At 34.7% G+C, this 19,264-nt stretch overlaps 2 protein-coding genes and 1 long non-coding RNA gene across 4 annotated transcripts; 2 read left to right on the top strand and 1 right to left on the bottom strand.

Annotated features, from left to right (window-relative positions):
• Positions 1 to 1,339: 1,339 nt before the first annotated feature.
• LOC110729456 lies at positions 1,340 to 5,720 on the top strand. The gene is made up of 4 exons (XR_002512920.1): positions 1,340 to 1,756; positions 2,243 to 2,296; positions 2,397 to 2,533; positions 2,899 to 5,720. It is a non-coding gene; the product is annotated as an uncharacterized LOC110729456 (long non-coding RNA).
• A 1,857-nt stretch (positions 5,721 to 7,577) lies between these two features.
• LOC110729432 (iron-sulfur assembly protein IscA-like 2, mitochondrial) lies at positions 7,578 to 13,640 on the top strand. 2 transcript variants are annotated; one of them, XM_021909171.1, is made up of 4 exons: positions 7,578 to 8,019; positions 10,409 to 10,533; positions 10,766 to 10,901; positions 13,231 to 13,640. In XM_021909171.1, the coding sequence occupies exons 1-4, from the start codon at positions 7,843 to 7,845 to the stop codon at positions 13,294 to 13,296; spliced, it is 504 nt and encodes a 167-aa protein (XP_021764863.1). In that variant the 5' UTR covers positions 7,578 to 7,842; the 3' UTR covers positions 13,297 to 13,640. The 2 variants fall into 2 exon arrangements, with proteins under 2 accessions (XP_021764863.1, XP_021764869.1); XM_021909177.1 differs by having other exon boundaries at positions 7,586 to 8,019; positions 10,766 to 10,874.
• A 735-nt stretch (positions 13,641 to 14,375) lies between these two features.
• Positions 14,376 to 18,069, bottom strand: LOC110729446 (cytochrome b-c1 complex subunit 9-like). The gene is made up of 3 exons (XM_021909182.1): positions 17,825 to 18,069; positions 17,174 to 17,221; positions 14,376 to 14,761 (listed from the first exon to the last, which is right to left on the bottom strand). The coding sequence occupies exons 1-3, from the start codon at positions 17,942 to 17,944 to the stop codon at positions 14,714 to 14,716; spliced, it is 216 nt and encodes a 71-aa protein (XP_021764874.1). The 5' UTR covers positions 17,945 to 18,069; the 3' UTR covers positions 14,376 to 14,713.
• Between the last annotated feature and the right edge of the window lie 1,195 nt (positions 18,070 to 19,264).

The following is a 19,264-nucleotide window of genomic DNA, read 5'->3' as shown; positions in this document are numbered from 1 at the left end:
TACGATGCCTAACACAAAATAACAAAACATGTAATATGCAATATAAACATGTAATATAAACAATACATAGGAACATAAAATTAAAAATTAAAACCAGAAACAATTTTTTTTTTTAAAAAAAATAGAACATAAAATTAAAACAAATAAAAAAACAAAATTTAAAAAAAAATAGGGAACATACAATTTAAAAAAATTAAAAACAAATTTTAAAAAAAAAAAAAAAAAAATTCGAAAATAAAATTTAAAATTAAAAAAAAACAAAAAAAAATTAAAAAAAAAAAAAAAAGGAGGAGGCGCCTAGGCAAGACGCCCGTACGGTGGTGGCGGCGCCTAGCCCAGACGCCACCACCACGGCCGTGGCGCCTAGCCTATCCGCCGCCGCCGTGGTAGTGGCGTCTGGGCTAGGCGCCGCCTCCACCGTACGGGCGTCCTGCCTAGGCGCCTCCTCCGTGGTGGTGGCGTCTCGCCTTGGCGCCCCACCGTCGCCGGAGGTTTTTTTTTTTAAAAAAAAAATTACAAAAATTACAAAAATTACCTTCTCGCCGGCAAACCGCCTTCCGCCCACCGCCGGAGCCGCCACTTCCTTGCCGGGCCGCCTCGACATAGCTCGGGAAATAATTTAGAGAGAGAAAGTGGAAGTAGAGAGTAGAGAGAGAAATTGTGTTTTTTAGTTTGAGGGCAAAAGTGTCATTTCACTCTTATTTTGTGGGCTTTATGTAGGAATTTGCGGGCGATGTTTAACAGTTCACTATTACTATGGCGGGTCATGGCTTTTAAAGGCCTCCATTCCTATTTCCTACCTCTCTGAGTTATTTCATTGAAGCGCACTCAACGTTCTCCATTGAAGCGTTCTCCCGTTGAATCTAATTCTTGTATCCCCCATTGAAGCAGCTTCTAAGGTAAGTTGTTTGTTGTTGTTATCATCACATCAATTTCATAATCTAGGGTTTATATTTGATCTAATCTAATTTAATTATCAGTGCTTTAAGTTTAGGGTTCGTAAATTCTTAGAATATTGAATGAAATATCCCTAAAATTATGTATTTTTGGAGATAATTGAATATGAAATTAAATCTCTTTTCCCTGGGCCTAGGGCGGCCGCCCCTCCTGCCCTGCCTCAGGGACGGGCCTGCATTGCCACCGTCTTGCTCCATGGTTATGGTGAAGTCTCGAGCTTTGCTCCACTTTCCTACTACGAGTAGAGTATTTTACTTAATATAGCTGGGTTTTACTTTATTAATTGATGACAAGTGGAATACTTTTTTTTATTATTATTATAATTGCTGTAATAAACCGAATTACCCTTATTACCCTTATTACTGCAATAATAATATCTTAAAAAAAAAAAAAAACGAGTGGGGGTGGGTTCAGGTTAAGGGTGGTTTAGGGAGGAGTGAGGGTGGGTTTCGAGGTGGTTCAGGATGATGGGGTGTTGGTTCAGGATGGTGGTTCAGGATGATGGGGTGGGTTTCGGGTTGGTTCAGGGTGACAACGGGTTCGATTTTTCAGCTGGTTTAGGGTAGGGAGTGGTTTTCTTGGGTGAATCGTGGGCGAGTGAGGCTGGTTTCAGGTGAGGGGGGATTTCGCGGTGGTTCTTTGTGGTGGTTCATGTTCATGTGAGTGGGGGTAGTTTTAGGGTGGTTCATGATTCAGTGGTGGTGGGTTCGAGTTGGTTCAAGGTCAGTGGGCTGGGTTTGTGCTGGCTATAGGGTGGCCGGTGCCGATGAGGGTGGTGGTGGTCCCTTTGCTTATTAAAGTGAGAATCCTTAAGTGGATACTAATTTCCTTTGATTGTTTAGTTTAGCTCTTGTATGAAGGCTTTCTGTTTATTTGGCCAGGCCATTTGGAATGATTTTAGAGTTCTTGCCTATATTTCTGTTGATGTCTGCATGTTTTTTTAGCAAACATAAAATATTTGTTGTATTTTCTGTTTACTTGAAGCCTGATTTGTATCTTTTTGTGTAGTATTGCCTTTAAGGGATTGACCAGTGGATTGCTCTTAAAACAGTAGTTGTTATTTTGGGAGGTGGCCTTATGTTGTTTGGGAAGTGGTCTTCTGTTGTGTGAAAGGTCTCTTGATCTATACATGTAGTTATACTGTTGTTTGGATTGTGTTTGAAGGCTTATCTGTAAGGTGTTGGTTTGTTTTTTTCCTTTTTGTAAGACTCCTCTCCCCCCTTTGTCGAATAGCAACAATTGCAGGATCTAAGTTGCCTGTTTTTGCATTTGGAATTATTTGCAGGCAGCAAAGACTTCTGAAGATAACAAGTCATGGAGTCATGACACTCAAGCTAAGGTGATAACTTTTCTTCTTGTAATAGTTATACCTGTAAGGCACATTCTTTGTTACGCAATTTTCTGATTCTGATGCACATTTGCTTTCCATGACGCTGCAGCTGGGTAGTAGTCGTCTGATTGAGTTGCTGATAGACACAGCTTATGTTCAGCATCCAAGTAACAAGTCAGCTGACAACCCACCTGATGTATGACCTGCGTTTAGGCATCAATTCAAAATTTTGAACAATGACGTAGGGTGAGTTGCATTTAATTTTATACACTTCATCTCAGAAAGCTTCTTCACCACACATGTATTTTGTGTACCGCTCTGCTGATTTGCTACATTATTATTAGGGCCTTTCTGGCAATAATTTTGAAGGTTAGTGTATTAACTCCGCTTCTCAGTCTATGGTGGATGCCACCTCATAAGTGATATCTACAAAACATACACAATTCTTAATGGCCAATGAATAACTTAAGAATTTGAAGGAAAAATGTACATTAGACATCATAAGTGACATCGTGTCATTGTGGTGAAGCTTTCTTGAAGATAGATAGTGGTTTAGTTAAATTATCTCAGTAACTTCTCACTCTTTGACTTTTTAATTTTACTCTGTACAGGCTATGCGAAGATGCCGCCGTATGAGAGTGTGATGACGGATTTCTTCTGGAATGTTGTCGCGAGAAGAGAAGTGATGGAGAATGAGGAAAGTGAAGAGAATAGTAAATTGGTGGATAACATTGGTTGCTGATGATGAAATGCAGAATAAATTTGTTACAGTAGGTGACAGTTTCTTCTTCTTCTTTCCCCTGCCCCCAAAAAAGTTCAAGAAATTGGAGGTTTTAATTATTTCATTGGATAGGTGATAGTACAGACTGGTGAACAATTAGGCTTTTTCTTTATTTTTTTTTCAATGAATTTTTTTTGTTGTTGTTGTTGATGATGTTCTTTTTTTTCTTTTTCTACCTGACTAGTGTTTCTTTTGTTTGTGGAGACATTATTAGTTGGGTGTTGGATATCAAATGATGTATATTCCATCTTGGCTTTGGAATTGAGGTTTTATCTGAAATACTCTTGAAATGGGTTGTCAACGAAAAAGGGAGGGTGCTTTGATGTTTTAGGAAGTGTTTAGTTTGTTCTTTCTTTACAAGTTTTGTAATCTTCTTTCCTAAGGAAATTTTAAAACATGTGTCTATTTTGGGCACCTTATATCAATGAATTTGTCCATTTAGTCTATCCAATTCTTCGCGCCTTTTTCCTACTTATTTTGCACTGATAGTGTGTTTTTAGTTGATTTTTACAAGTATTGCTGCTTGGACTTTATTGGCAAATGAACCATGGTTCTGGATACATGGATGGAACTAGCCTTTAGGTTGATTGTCTAAAGCACATACTCTGTATTAGGTTTCAACTCGTCATTTATTCAGAATCTTGGGCACAGTGAGGCCCCTCAGTTCTTGTTGGCTTGCACTAGCGGCTTATTGATGCATTTACTTAAACTGATTAGAATCGCTATCACTGATGGATGCAAAAGTGTTGAATTTTTTGTCTGTTGAATTCAGTTTGAATCTATTAGGAGGTTTGGGTATCATCCAGTTTATACAGATAACTGGCTCCTTGGATATTAGATGCAGAGTGAACTATTGACCTAGTTTCCTGTACTGGTTTGAAGCCTTTATAAGCGTACCATGGTGGACATTGTTTTGTGTGTGGTTACTAACTAGATTTTCCGGTCAAAAAGTTTGCCCTAGTGTTTTTTCTTCAGATATTAAATTGAATTGTTATGTTGAATTAATTATGTACCATGTCTAAGATAATGCACCACAACTTTATAGTTTTTGTGGATACTTAACTTCAAACAAACTTAAACTTTTGGTGCATGCATTCTCAGGCTGAAGGTAGTGTATGCTGATAATGATGTTATTTTGATGACATTTTGCATTCTGTATCAAGCTTTGGTTAAACTCTGTGTAGTATTCCTAAAGCGGAAAGGCAAGGGGTTTTATTATTTATATTTTGTTTTGGTGAAAATTTGGCTCACTTGGTCAATTGTGGATGTGATGAGCCAGTGGTTAGTTATTCCTGTTATATAAACTAGTTGTTTTACCCAATCTCGATGAATTTCAATGTGCTGCATGGACTTAATCTTTTCAGATGTCTATTTCATTTGGCCTAAAAGAATGAACCCCATCTCTGTTACATTTTACTATTCCAACTTCCTACAATGAAAGTAATTTTTGCTTGGAACCTTGAATAGTGAGCAATTGGTACGATGTGGAGATTGCTTGGTAAGTTTTACATTCCTTTATGACTCTAAGCCTCTGTTACTTGAATGCTTGATTTGATTCTCAATTTTGTCATTGTGGTTTCTGTGACCAGAAAATGCTCAACCTTGCTTCAATGGACATTTTGGAATGTTGGATGACTTGTGATAGTTTGTTGTCTGACCTTTTCATGAATATCATGATTAAATCATGCCATCGTGGTGTCATGTTTTGTTTAGTGGTTTAATGACACTTCATTGGTAATTAGTGTTTTTTTCCCTGTGTGTGTGAAGTAGGTTGTGGAGTAGTAATCATAAGGTGTTTGGGTGATTTTTTTTTTTTTTTTTTTTTTTTTGTGTGTGTGTGTGTGTGTGTGTGTGTGTGTCAGTGCATGTGTGAGGTGAAGAAATATGACTATCTATGGTTGTTAGCCAGCCTTAGATCTTTGATACAGCATAAGTGGAAGTAATATCATCTATTTGGATCAGCAAATAGTGATTATATGTGTGCTGGGTCTGATTATGTTATCTTTCTCATCAGCAGCTTGCTTTTTTTTCGTATGTACTTAATTTCTTTCTGAACCACCAGATAATTGTGAATTGTTCAATTTCTAAAATCCTTACTGTGGATGATATGAATTTATTCTGTTTTGAAATTTTTTTTTTTGCTCGTCTTAAATTTTTTGGAAACTCAAGTTTTGGGGCTAGGATGAGAGTCACTATCAATAAAAGCAACTAAACATCTTAGTCCTCATTTCCAGGAGTATCTTTCTGAATTTAGGGATTCCTTATTGTTGTTTAATTAAGTTAAACACTATAATTGTTCGTGAAGTATCTTACTAAAGATTGGATAAGGACATATATAGTGTGGTGGGATGTTGATTGAGACTAATTGATGAAAATAGACATTTATGATTACCATGTGAGACCCTCAATGTACAAGGTGAAACCTTAGAATTCCACTCAGCTCTGGATTCCAGTGATACGTATAAAGGTATTCTGATTACTTATAGCATAATATGGTATTTGAAATGGAAGACAGTACAGTACAGTTACTCTGATTATGAATTGCCATCATGGTTAAACATCTTGGTAGGGTGGTTTATTCTCTCATTCTGATTTTTTGAGGCAATATATTGGGGCAAGTCTTTTCTTAATCTTTTCTGGATCAATACCCATTTGTAGGAGTTTTTTCCTTAGGTGGGTTTGTCACCTACTGTACCGAGAAAGAGACTTCATAGGGCCCTGATTTTTTATGACACTGAAGTCAGCCTCTGCTGCTGCACCTGAACCAGTCTTTGCAGCCACTGAAGATTCAGTTTCTGCTGTTGCACCTGAACCAGTCTTTGCAGCCACTGTAGCAGCTGCTAGTGAAACTCGCCTTCTGCATCTCCTGATGAATCTTGAGCCCTCGAGGTTTCATGCTTGTACATTGATGCTGCCGCATTTTGCCATTATTTAATAAAACTAAGTGCGCTGCTAGCACCAGCGGTTTATGTCAACCGCCTTTTGTCAGGAACATGGCTATGCCTCTACTATTATTGTAAACCTTATTTGTTTCTGTAAACTTAGACATTTTGGGGAGTTTTGAAGTAACATGGACAACAGTCATGTTCCCAGCAAACGCCCACTTATCAAACATACCATTTAGTTTGTGGAGTTTGATAGGGACATAAACATTGTTTAACGTTGCCGAAAAAGCCCCTGCTTACCAGGTTTACTGTGCTAAGTAATTGATCTAGGATTTGCTGTACATTCTACTTAATGGGGGTAGGGGGTAGTCTACATTCTACATAGCCTAGGTAATATATTCTTGGTAATTACGGAGTATAATGTAAGTTGCATATGATTGTATGTACAAGTAATATCATTATCCGTGTTTATAACTGTCATTAATTAGCAATTTATAATTGTGTAGGAATATTTTGGGCTTTCTACTGATACATTGATCTGACTAAATTAACCAAATTATATTTATGTTTCCACAAAACTGCATAAGACTAATTCAATATAAGTAACTTTTGGTTTCTATTAAAAGTAATATGACAATATCGGTGCACAGAGTGTTCGCTAATATTGAATATTTAAAATGAAAATTATAAAATCTATAGTATATATAAATATATAAAAACGAACTATTTATAAGGAAAAAAATTCTTAATGATTTTATTTAGAATTAGAATACCAATATTTATACGCAAGTAGTGGTGTACAGAAGGCATAACAAACAAACTTAATCTAGGCTAGAAAATAGGAAAAAACATAAGCTAACATACATAGATTAATCATATTTCCAATACAATCCAACAATTTTTATTGAGTAATCCAAGAATAAACAATTTTGGTTACCCTAATACTTGACGACTCATTTGCAAGGGAGTGGCCCATTGAGCATATATCCTGATGTGATATTAGACGAGGATGTAAGTAGTACAACTTTAATGCCTTTGCAAGCAATCTTGAAACGGTCCGTACCACTTTCTCGTTGGTCCCTAATGCTCCGATAATGACCTGCAATTTTTAAAGTGAACTCCAATTCGAAGTTTTGTTCCTTTTTTGTAAAATTCTCAATTGCCATCCCAATTTGCATCTTTTTCTTCTGGTTAAGACTCTTTTCGTAAAAAGTATCAAGTGTAATTGAGGAGATGACAGATTCATCATTGTTGTAAGCAAGTAATACCATGAATGACTCAAACAATATTGGTTGCTTGTTAATTAGGGATAGGGTTACATTTAGATCCAAACCTACACTATCATTATTATTCGAAATCATCATAGTTGATGATTTCACCTCAAGAGAATCAACCTCAAATCTAAATTGAGGGCCGGATAACTCTGCGTCGAGGAAGAAGATAAGGAAAACAAATGCCGTAAGTAGTGAAGATACAAAAATTAATGATATTATGCATAAACAAAAAATCGTCTTAGTATGGGCTGTAAAATCTGTCTTAGTAGGGGCTGTAAAATTTGATTTTTCATTGATCATCATGATGAAACGGAGGTGAACAATGCGTATCTAATTACTCAGTATAAAAAGTAAAATAAAAATAAAACAAAGAGTATGTACATCATATATTTATAGGCGTAGCCTTGTGATACAATCCTACTCCTACCGAGTTACGGACTTACCAAATATACGACTTCGACCTTATCTTTTCGTCCAAAATAAAAACACGGTTTAACGATTTTAACTTTTGAATACAGCGAAAGAAAGATTATTTACCAAAAAAAATAAAAAAAAAAATACAGCGAAAGATATCGAGAGGGAAGAAGACAGAAGAGGAACGAACTCAAAAGAAGCATGGCGACAAGATCAATATTAGCTCGATTTTCTTCAAATTTCGCTCTTCGAATCCGCCACAATCGCAGGATTCTCACCTCAAATTCCAATTCCTTTTCTTCATCTACTTCTGCTGCTGTTTCGGATTCTTCTTCTTCGCCTCAAGATGACATTCATATTACTGATAATTGTGTTCGAGTAATCTTTCTCTCTCCTCAATTTTGTTGTGGCTGTTGTTGCAAATTCTATCTTAATTTTTCATTTTCAATTTTTTTTTTGCTTGATTATAGTATTTAATTCTCTTTTATTTTGTAGTAATCAAATAACTATAGAGTAATTCAATTAATTGTATTACTCATGTGAAATTGGAATTTTAAATTTCTGCTTTTGAATTGCGAGTATTTCTTTTATATACGCTGTAAGTGATGAGTATTTTACATCCTAAGTTTTAATTTTTATCGATTGCTGAAATTTCCATTTGGTTACTGGAGACCTGTGTTAAGGATGTGTTGATTGTCAAAGAAGTTGGCATTGATTTAGGGTTTTGAAATGTTTGGAACTGTAGAATCTTCAACCGCATTCGGGAGCTCTGATTTTGTAGTTATGTTTTTTTTTTTGGAATTTTATGATTTTGTTGGGAAATTTTGAGTATGGGATGGTGTTGAACTTTATAGTTTGGGATTGGATTTTAGAGGTAAGGTTAGGATGATAATCAACAATTTTCTAAAGGGTTACTAGTCGACGAAGTAGATAATCAAGCTAATTGCATAGTTTGTTTGGGATAAATAAATTTTTTTCTTGGTGAAAGGTGAGGATGGAGGTATGGAGTGGTGCTCATAAAGGATTGATCTTGTGTTAATACAGGTTTTCAATGGTATTTATTAAATTTTGATCGCACCATATATATTTTTACCTTGCTAAAGATACAAACAAATTTTAGGATTTGTGGAAGAGTAAAAGAGAATTTCTTTATTTATATTGGACTTAACCTAGGCCATGTGTATCTTTTCCTCTTCTGAAGTTTTAGATGAAATAACACGGTCTATCTAGGATGGCATTTCGTGGTGCATGTCACCTGCGGATGATATCAAACTGGTGGATGAGATTATATTCTCATTAGAATTAAGGTAAATGCTAAGCTGTAGCAATTGAAGCTAAGGTTGGAGTAAAACCATGTACATGGCGTGCAAAGTATCGGAGGGAGCTAAGGGAGGACACTGTATTTTTTAGATGGTAAAGTCTTACCCCTAAGCGAGTTTAAGTGCCTTGGATCCATTTTACAAATAAATTAATGTATTGACCAAGATGCAACTCATAGTTGAGGAGGCTCAAATGGAGAGCAGCATCTGCAAGTCTGCAACTGTAGTTTACTTGTGAGGCTAGTGTGGGAAATTCTATAGGACAAATTTTAACCAGCGTTATATGATAGAAATGTTAGACTTTAAGGAAAGATAAAACAGATGCGTATGTTGAGAATTGAGATGGGGTGAGCATAACACATGCATATTGTGAAAATTGAGATGGATGTGTGGGAACACCTGATGGTAGTTTTCAAAACGAGGATATATAGAGTATGGTTGGAGTTGCAGATATTGAGGATATGCTAAGGAAAAACCAATAGGGCTTTTGTATTGAATGGCTAATTTCAGCAATTTTAGGGCAGTGAGCAGTACTCTGACGGACAGTTTGTGAGCTTCTGTAACTAAGTGACCTGAAGTTGGTTTTTCTTTGGCCAGTTATGCCTGCATCTTTTTATTTTATTTTTATTTATTTACCTTTTTGTTCTGGGTTTGCTTCTTCTAAATTGAGGATGCCTAATGTTTGGACCTACAGTGTATCAATGGTTAGAGACTAATTTTCTTTTAGCTGATTAATGATTAAAGTCTTGGTATGTACGGAGATTATTTTTGAACCTATAATCATTCCATTCCGTACCCCCCCCCCCAAAGCGTGTTTGAAAATGCATATGAATTGATTAAAAATATTTGATTACATATAATCCGTTTTGATAATTGCTAAAACAGTTATTAGATGAGTGAGGGAAAACAATTTCAACTTTAAACCAAATTGAATCTCATTACCTTTGTACAGGGGTTGAACAACAAAAAGAGCCAAATTTAACACACATTGAAGCAGAGTGGAAAGAACAATTCTATTTCACATTGAGTGCCCCTACTTCTCAAATAATCATGCTCATTAGCTCCAGTTTCCCAACAGTGCTTAACATATATATACTCAAAAATTGGAACTCTTGAACCTGCAGAAACAGCCTTTCCAGACAGTAGGTCAGTAGGAACAGAAATGTCAGATTCCTATTGTATCGATCAATTTTGTTCAGAGGAGAGGAGCTTTATCTTGTCGTGAAGTACTATCTAAGACTGTATCATTGGATTGCTAGGTTAACCTGTGGTCACATAGTTGTTATAGTATTACCTTCGTTTCATATTATTTGCAACGATTAGACATTTTCTACTCACACTTTATGTCAAATCGTTGCAAATAATATGAAATGGTGGTAGTATGTATAATTGCGGGGCATTATGTTCTTTATGGATATTTGATTGACTTTAAGGGTGATGCATTTCAGAGGATGAAAGAATTGCAAGCTAGCGAAAATGGGAAAAAGATGCTTCGTCTTAGTGTAGAAGCTGGTGGATGTTCTGGTTTCCAGTATGCTTTTGCGCTGGATGATAACAAAAACAATGATGACAGGTAGTGGGGTTTTTCTTCATTTGGTCTTTTGGTTGCAAGAGAATGGTAGTTGCTTCTTTTGTTTGTCGTTTTCATCTAAAACTTGTTTGTTAGGTGGTTTTCCATGTGATTAGCTTTGTTTTATATCTTTCATGCCTATGATTTCTCTATAGATTTGTTAACAAGAATATTGTTTATTGTTTTGTTGTGTCATTGGCTGATACAATGTTTATGTGCAAATTCGATTTTGTAGAATTTTTGAGAAGGATGGTGTCAAGTTGGTGATCGATAAAATTTCGTATGATTTTGTTAAAGGTTCGAGTATTGATTATGTCGAGGAGCTTATTCGTTCAGCTTTCCAGGCCAGTCTTCTTTTCTTGAAAAGTTTGGTACGTAGTATATCATATGTGGTATTGGTGTATAGTGAATTCATGAATTACAGATGCTCTCACTGGCTTAAACTCCCAGTAAAGTGTTTTTTTTTCCCCTTGTAAAAGGTAATTTAATTTGACTAGCAATCACTTTAACTTACTAAAAATTGGTTAATATTGTTGCTGCAATAGTGTGGTTCATTGTTGATATCCTGCAAACATTATAAGAAGAAAAGCTCTGAACTTTGCAATTTTTACTAGAGGGTGAAAGAATGGGCCTTGTTTACTCGAGTAGGGGGTGAATGAATTGGCCCTGTTTACTCAGGGTTAAGGAGAAAGTGAAACAAGGGTTAGCACTAGGACTGCTTCTGTGGATTTAATTGCCTACTTTTGATTCATGGGACAAACCATTTCACTGTAAGAAATAGATAGATTTGATAAAGCATTATGAAACGAAAATCACAGATTACTGTTGCTTGAATTCATGTTATAATTCAAACTTTGTTATGAGTGAGGGCTTAGTTGATAATGATTTTTGAATTTTAAAAAATAAAAAATAAAAAAAAATCAGATGCTTTTGATGTAAATGATATTCTGACTTATATTGTTTTTTAGGCCTAAGGACTAACCTATGATTACAGAGTGTTGTTTGACACAAGGTTAGACATATAGAACTCTGTATATATTGCTGATGGTTGGATCCACGGTGAGTTTGGGTGTTTTAGCCTATAATTATGTTAGAAGATACATATCCTCCCTTTTTACATGTTTCGTGGCTACAAAACTTGATGTGTACTGCTAAAATGCTTACTATTTACTCCGTTTACCTCGGTGGATATGTCCGCTATGATATTCAAAAGCCTTGAAGAAAAATTATATAGACTTGTCATTATTGTTGTCTTATGCTAATTGTAGTCCATTTTCTTTTACATTGTATGTTTTAGATTGAATGATGTGAGGGAAAGTTAAGAGTCAGAAGGGGAATTATTATTTGCTATAAACTACTTGTAATTAATGAATACTATCATTAGAGGACATTCCATTAAATTGCGCATTTTTTGTGAGGTGGAAGGACTGAGAATGTATTATATTCAACATCATAGTAATCTGCAATATAGAGCATGCTTTAAACAAGTCGTATTTATTGCGAAGTGTTAAATGATTAATGACTAATGTTTATCATTATTCCAAGATTCCAATCCTATGACTACATTGTATACTGTACAATTTGTTAAAAGATACTCATATTCAATATAAAGATTGCAGAACAATCTAAACTCACATCTCAATTTAGATGTCTCAAGCCATAATTGTTGTCCTTATGCTTTTGAAAATGATATTTTTTTTCTCTTTACTTTTCCTTGCTTCTTTTCCCATTGGTGCTTCTTGTAATTATGCTGCTATCTATTGAGGCATTTATTTGAGTTGGAGGATTATTATTGTATGCAAACCAAGTGAGGTTCTCTTTGTTTGAAGCTGTATGATTTACCTCCTGTCAATTCTGCCATGTGATGATGAAGTAAAGCCATTTTTAATAAGGCCAAATCTGTTGAATGATGGGAGATATAGGGTTAAATGGCAATATCAGTTTCGCTTGAATTTTATCTGAATGTTGATCTCTGCAGCTCACTGAATTTATTAATAATTAAGATTAAAGAAGAAACTGAATTTCACTGTGTCCCATCACTCCCATGTTTACTCTTGGTTCTAATTATATCTTCCACTTTCGCTTTTTTCTTAATTATCTATGCCTGCTTAGAGGTGGGACGTAAAGTATGGTATGGAGGCAGTAGGTTTTAATAATGCTGTAAAATCTGGAAGGCAGTCAAGGCACACAAGCTTAGATTTATGTGCTATAGAAGTTTGTACAGTCCAGATCTTTTTCTAAGAAGATGCTCATTTCTTGCAATTCCTGTTAGTGAAAATGTACTGTATTACTGCTCTGTACTATCCATCTTAAAGTCTTTTGCATGCTGCTAGGGTAATCATGGATTCATAGAATGAGATTGCGGGTTTTGCAGGAATGATGAGGATTTTGATTATGAAGATCCTCAGTAATTTGTAAATGTCTTCTAGAGTTCTAAGATAACCTTTCCTTGACGTAATCATTTATGGTAAAATATCATGTGCTGGTGGGCTTAAGTTCCTTGGTTTATACTATGAGTCTATGAGTTTGGCAAAGTTTTTTTTTTTTTTTTTTTTTTTTTTTTTTTTTTTTTTTTTTTTTTTTTTGTGTGTGTGCGCGCGCGCGCGCACTTGTCATGCCTGTTTGTGGATATCTTTTCTGCTCCTGGGCTCTATTTTTGATGTATTAATTAGCTAAATGTCTGAGTGTTTTAACATGCAGGTCGTTGAAAATCCAAGCGCTGTAGGTGGATGCAGTTGTAAAAGTTCATTCATGGTGAAGCAGTAGTTCAAACTTCATATAGTATACTTACATATGGTCATGGCAAATTCCGATTCTTTTTGGCTCAGCTACAAACATCTGTGGATCCCTAATACTGATAAGCATACCATTGGGTTGAAATTAATGCCCACTATCACGATGTAACTTAGACTATAATGCAAGTTGATGTCGAGGATTATTCCCATTGCTATTGACTGTTGCTACCTTTTGTATTTATATTCATGTGATGGCAAAGCTTTGATGAATATAAACCTCTGATTTGTATTATTTTTTTGGTGAACGTTTTGTATTGTTTGTAACATCTCTGAAATAAGTAAATTTTATCTAGTGGTCACACGTTATTTCTGAAATATGTTGAATCGTGCTCCTTAATACTTCTGATTGAAATATTTTTATTGTTTACATGGCAAAATGAAAAGGCTAGGCACGTTGATACTTTACAGCAAAGGTGGCCACAAAACCGAGAATGAATAGCAAACTTGACGCCTTTAATAACAAACTTCCTCCTTGGTATTTACTTTTTTCACAAGTAAATATATACTCCCTCCATCCCAATATATAATTCATGGTTGCGTTTTTTCACGATATTTAAGAAATGAAAAGAAAAAGTGGATGAAATACATAAAAATAAAATAAATAAATAAATAAATAAAAATAAAAAAAAAAGTAAAAAATACAATTATAGACAAAAGTTGGATAAGAGAAAGTGAATGAAACACATAAATAAAGGATAAAGGTGAAAAGTACAATTATAGACAAAAGATAGAGAAAGAAAGTGGAAAATTTAAGGGTAATTTAGGAAGTATAATGAATAAAGTTAAAAAAAATGAGGGTATAATAGTCTTTAATACTATTCAAAAATAGAAACAAGAACAACATTTTGGGTCTCCAAAATAGGAAAACAGGAACTATAATATGAGACGGAGGGAGTAGATTGTCAATTTTTCATGAATATGACAATACAATACCAATCTGTCCATACTACACTCCCCGAATTTTTAGTTTGTGCAACATCATCTATATTCGCATATAACATCAGATAACTGATTTTAAAAGTTGGTGACAAGTCCTAAGAAAAAAAGAAGTGGGACATTGGACATATATTTGAGATTATCTTAAGAAATACAAATACTGTATTACGCAGTATATAAAACCATCAGCCAAAGAAAAGGAGAGAAACCAGTGAATTTGGAACAGAGGTTTGCTTCACTGGAAGTATATGCTAGTACATGAAAATATTCAAATTTCCCATTATATTAAGTTGCAATCCGAACCATCGACTAGCTTTGGTTGGTCAAAATCAAAATTGAAACCACGTTCATTATTACAAAATCAATACAGCCAACTGGCTTTTCAATATCCCATCTAAATTCCAAAATGCAACAAACTTTCAAAAGGTGACACCAGAGAAATTAAAGATCAATTATTCTGATTGTCTTTGACCAAGCACAGAGATGTCTTCATATCGTTTCTGCATAATCAGCAAGAGGAATTAAAAATCAGCTCCAAGAAAACAAAAATCTACAGGAATTATTTTGGGCCTTTTTTTTTTATATATATAAATTTTGAAGACAGCAATTTGCATTTAATAATCAAGAAAAAAAGAAACTTAAGGCACTAATGCTATGGCACATAGAGACTCGAGGTATACAAGTTTCATGAGAATATGTATATATAGTTATATACTACAAACTGGCCTACTAGCCTTTATTGATAAAAGAAAAATATTTCAGTTCAAGCCGACAACTATGCGAATAGTAGGTTTCAAACTTCCCCAAGTATACCTCAGCATCCTCATGGATCTCAAATATAACCACCCTTCGCTCACAATTGAGGATCAAGCTATATACAAGTATAGCTACTGCACCAGGGTAATGCCAGATATTCTTGATGTACCAAGATGATTCTGCTTTATTGACAGATAAATGTCATAAATCCACAATAGCCCCTACTCAGTTTGCTAAAGCTAGCAACAACATTGTCCCTCATTCAAGAAACAATAAACTAATTTCTAGTAAAAACCCAACACAAGTTCACAATCCCCATCTAAAAACCACTAGAAGTAACAAAGTGTATATAACTGTCTGGTTGACTGAGGAAGGCATTCCGATTTATAAAGCTTCACATACAAATATGAAAGAAAGAGGTGTCATCAGAAAGTCCAGTTTGCATGTGTCTGAATTGCATAGTTTTCATTCCTCTTCCTCTCTGACAAAGAATGCTTCACACTTACAGAAAATCAAAATTCTATGCCTTCCTGTTGACATCCCTCATGCCAACCTCTCACCCCCAGTAGAATGAAGAGCAAAATGGGGCATTGACATAAAGTGATCTACTCAAGAAATCTATTTAAAATAACAATACTCTAAACCTGAAACCAAGTATCATACAATTAACATTTATTAATAGACAAGCAACAGTACTAAAATAGTCCCAGTACAAAACTAGTATTGAATTATTCAGTCAAATCATACCCATGATTTTTCGAAATACATAATAATATAGAAAATAAAATGAAACCATGATTATTAGATTATTGCGATCCCCAACAAATTTCAATCCAATCAAACTCCCACCCTCTAATCACCATGTTACATCTACTTTAGCCCATTTAATCTAGACCATGATCCAGACATGGGATATGAGTGTTAGGTTAATAGCTATGTTACTCAGACATGGGATAATAGTGTCAGCCATGTCAGGTTAGGGCATATATTTTAGCTTAGACATATCAAGGCTGATAATGCAGGGACACTGTCCTTAAATTGAACACGGGAACGAGGACATGGCATAAGCGAACTCCTGTTTTTAGAGGACTTTTAGCAAGAGTTCCAACGTCATCTCACACGAACTTTATTGTTAATTCTTGTTGAAAACTTATCTCAAACCCATTTGTAAGCACATTTCCTACGCAACATTCTTTTCCTAACTTCTCTTTTCACATTATCTTCTAAAATTATGTGATTCAAGATAATTGAAGTGTCTAGGTGAGCATTAATGTGTCAATTAGATTCCACACCCTAGTCAGAGTGCCAAGTGTACATCATGAGTATGGAAAACAAACTGGAAAGTCGAAGTGACATGGCTTAATAGCACCAGATGTCACCAATCTCACAACAAACAACAAAAACATACAAAAGTTAACCTGCCCCACACTAACAGGTCAAATCCTTTTTAGTCAATCTAACATCCTCCTTTTCTCTCAAACTCACAAGTATGACAAAAACCTATAAGGGTCTCAAGGCATATCCGCATATACAAGTAAAGCTACATAAGACACTATCTGCAATTTACTAGCAATAGCATGTGTTCCCAATTCTTTTCACTCTTTCCCCATCACACTTTATGCCAAAACTACTCAGACCAAAATGTAAGATATAAAGCATTTATATCACCTATCTAGGTCATTCTTCTTGACGTTCAACAAGAGGCAGATGCTGAGCCTCAAATATTAAATAACTCTAGAAAGAAAGGGAACAGATATCCTTTTGCAGAGTATGTACTGGGATCAAAAACAACAAAGGAAAGGAAACATAAAGAGTAAAAGCATCAAGGTTAGGGGGCTCAAAGGCAAAACTTAGCTAGTACAGCAATACCTTCTTAATCAGCCAAATAAAAAACCTAATTGTTTTTTTCCCTCGTTAAATTATAGATACCCCAGGGGGGAAATCAGAGCAGTTAAGGAATAACTATAGACAAAACAACTCCCATATTCATCTAATGTATTTTACAGCTGATGATCCGTCAATTTTTAGCAGTGACATTACATGTATTTCTAATTAATGCGGTACGTCAATGTTTGCAGTAAACATAGAGGCACAATCTAAATAAATCCATAAAAGAACATAGAACTTAACAAACAAGCATGAGATAGACAACATACCCCCTGGTTGTTGTACTCCCATAGTTTATGAACTCCGTAGTCTACAGCCTGCAATAACATGAAGCTCAATCACATATATTTTCGATACAACACATTTCATCATCAACAATGACACATGGGAAGTGTGAAGGGTTCATATTAAACGCCGGGAGTTTTATGCTGAAGATCATATTAGATGCATGATAAATAGTTGGATAATTAGCACCTTAGGAAGCTTAAACATATGGTTTTGAATAGAATTCATCACTTGGCTGGATCAATCCATAATTTTACAAATAAATTATTTTCCCCAAATAAATTATAAAATAAATTATAAAATATCCCCCTTTTCTGGCATTAATCGCGTATCTTCCTTACAACAAACGTTTTTTATTCTCACATCTACAAATTGCAATCATCAACTGTTCATAAATCAGCATCCACTTTAATAATTCTTAACAACCCTAATTCAAAAATTGATCCTCACATCGTTATACAATCAGTTTAATTAGATCCAGGAACTCATAAATCAACAATTGGATTGCAAGTTACAAACAAAAAAGCAAAAAATCGCAACATTTCAAAAGTAAAAATATGGAAGAACAACAAATCACATCAGATCAGAAAATCTGGAAAGAAAAATAAAATCAAAGAAACGAGGAAAAAGCGTACCCGTTCACCAACGAAAGCGCCGGCGATGACGAAGGTGACATAGACGGAGTTTCTGCGCATGAAGACACGGTAAAGGCCCTCCCATAGACCTCCGCCGGATTTCCTTGCAGCTGCTTCCATGGCGATTTTGTTCTCTCTTTCTCTCTCCTTTGACTGTCTAGGGTTGAAGAAAAACCAGCGAAATTGGAATTTCTGGGAAGTTAATTGGGAAATGAAATTTGAGAAAGAGAAATTTGTTTTGAGTGGATGAATAGAATATGAATGTGTTTATGGTTTGCAGGTCCAATATTTAGGCCCGTTTAAAAAAAATTAGCCCATCCTTTAATTATTAGAAATTTGAGCCTAGATATTACTCTCCCCGTTTCGTCATAATTACAACAATAGATGTTGCACAAAGTTTTAGAAAAATTATAAGGCGGGGATCAAAACATGAATTTTATATTATACAGTATAGATAGTGGGATATATTTTATCGTTAGTAGAAGAGAGAAATAATAATAATTTAAGTAGTGTAAGTGATGTTGATATGAGAGATAAATAATAAAATTGTAGTGGGTCTTTACCAAATAAGGAAGCGTTGCAATTATTATAAAACAGATGTAAAAGGAAAGTGTTACGATTATTACGAAACGAAAGAAGTACTTGTTTACTACCTCCTCCATCTCTATAAAATTGTTCATGGTTGGATGGTGCTTGTCTCAATATAATTTTATTTTGTAAAAAGGAATAAAATTTACGAACGGAGGTAGGATACCTTTTAATTTGAGCTTTGTTTTGTTGCAAAATGAAAAATAAAAAGATGAGTGATTGAATTTATATGCTTTTGGTGATTAATAGTCGCTCGTTTTTTTAAAAAAAATAAAATATCTGATTGTATAAGTTTGTGATTGTATAACATCAACCATAATACTATTAATTGTCAATTATAAAAGGAAAAATTAATTTAAAATAGTTACTTTGAAACTAAACAATTATGCGAGTCTAATAAGATACTTCGTACAACACAATTATGTTTTGCTTAATATGTGAAAAAATCAATGATAGTGAAAATGAAGTAGGTAAACAATGCCAAAAATAAATAAATTAATATTGTAAAATTAAAACCAGTACTTCCTCCATTCTTCATTTCTTTTCCAACTTAACCATACTATAATCAATACGAGTAATGGTTAATTTTAAATGCTGATTGTGTTGATATAATTTCATTGTACAGCATTTTTGTTTCGAAATGGTTTATTTTTGTGCTAATTTTTAAGTGTCTAAAATTCTATACAAACCTTGTAAGTTGTGTTTGCATTTAGATGCATTAAATTAGTTTATAGTACTATAGATCATTAACCTTTTTCAATAGTAGCCTTTTAAATTCATAACCCTCTTAAGCCCTCTCTCAACCAAACAGTCACATTAGAGATTTGAATAAGTTAACAACCTCTCATTTGC

This window comes from Chenopodium quinoa, unplaced genomic scaffold (assembly GCF_001683475.1).
Source record: "Chenopodium quinoa cultivar QQ74 unplaced genomic scaffold, ASM168347v1, whole genome shotgun sequence".
In the NCBI taxonomy this organism is placed as follows: domain Eukaryota; kingdom Viridiplantae; phylum Streptophyta; class Magnoliopsida; order Caryophyllales; family Amaranthaceae; genus Chenopodium; species Chenopodium quinoa.
Note: the sequence above shows the minus strand (reverse complement) of the source record. Positions and strands in the feature narration are given on the sequence as shown.

Bases quoted from the DNA above. Each gene is read 5' to 3' on its own strand.
- LOC110729432 (XM_021909171.1), top strand. From the start codon at position 7,843: ATGGCGACAAGATCAATATTAGCTCGATTTTCTTCAAATTTCGCTCTT. The intron at 8,020-10,408 runs GTAATCTTTCTC...GATGCATTTCAG, and splicing joins TTACTGATAATTGTGTTCGA to AGGATGAAAGAATTGCAAGC. The intron at 10,534-10,765 runs GTAGTGGGGTTT...TCGATTTTGTAG, and splicing joins AACAAAAACAATGATGACAG to AATTTTTGAGAAGGATGGTG.
- LOC110729446 (XM_021909182.1), bottom strand. From the start codon at position 17,944: ATGGAAGCAGCTGCAAGGAAATCCGGCGGAGGTCTATGGGAGGGCCTT. The intron at 17,222-17,824 runs GTACGCTTTTTC...ATGTTATTGCAG, and splicing joins GCGCTTTCGTTGGTGAACGG to GCTGTAGACTACGGAGTTCA. The intron at 14,762-17,173 runs GTATGTTGTCTA...CTGATTATGCAG, and splicing joins GGGAGTACAACAACCAGGGG to AAACGATATGAAGACATCTC.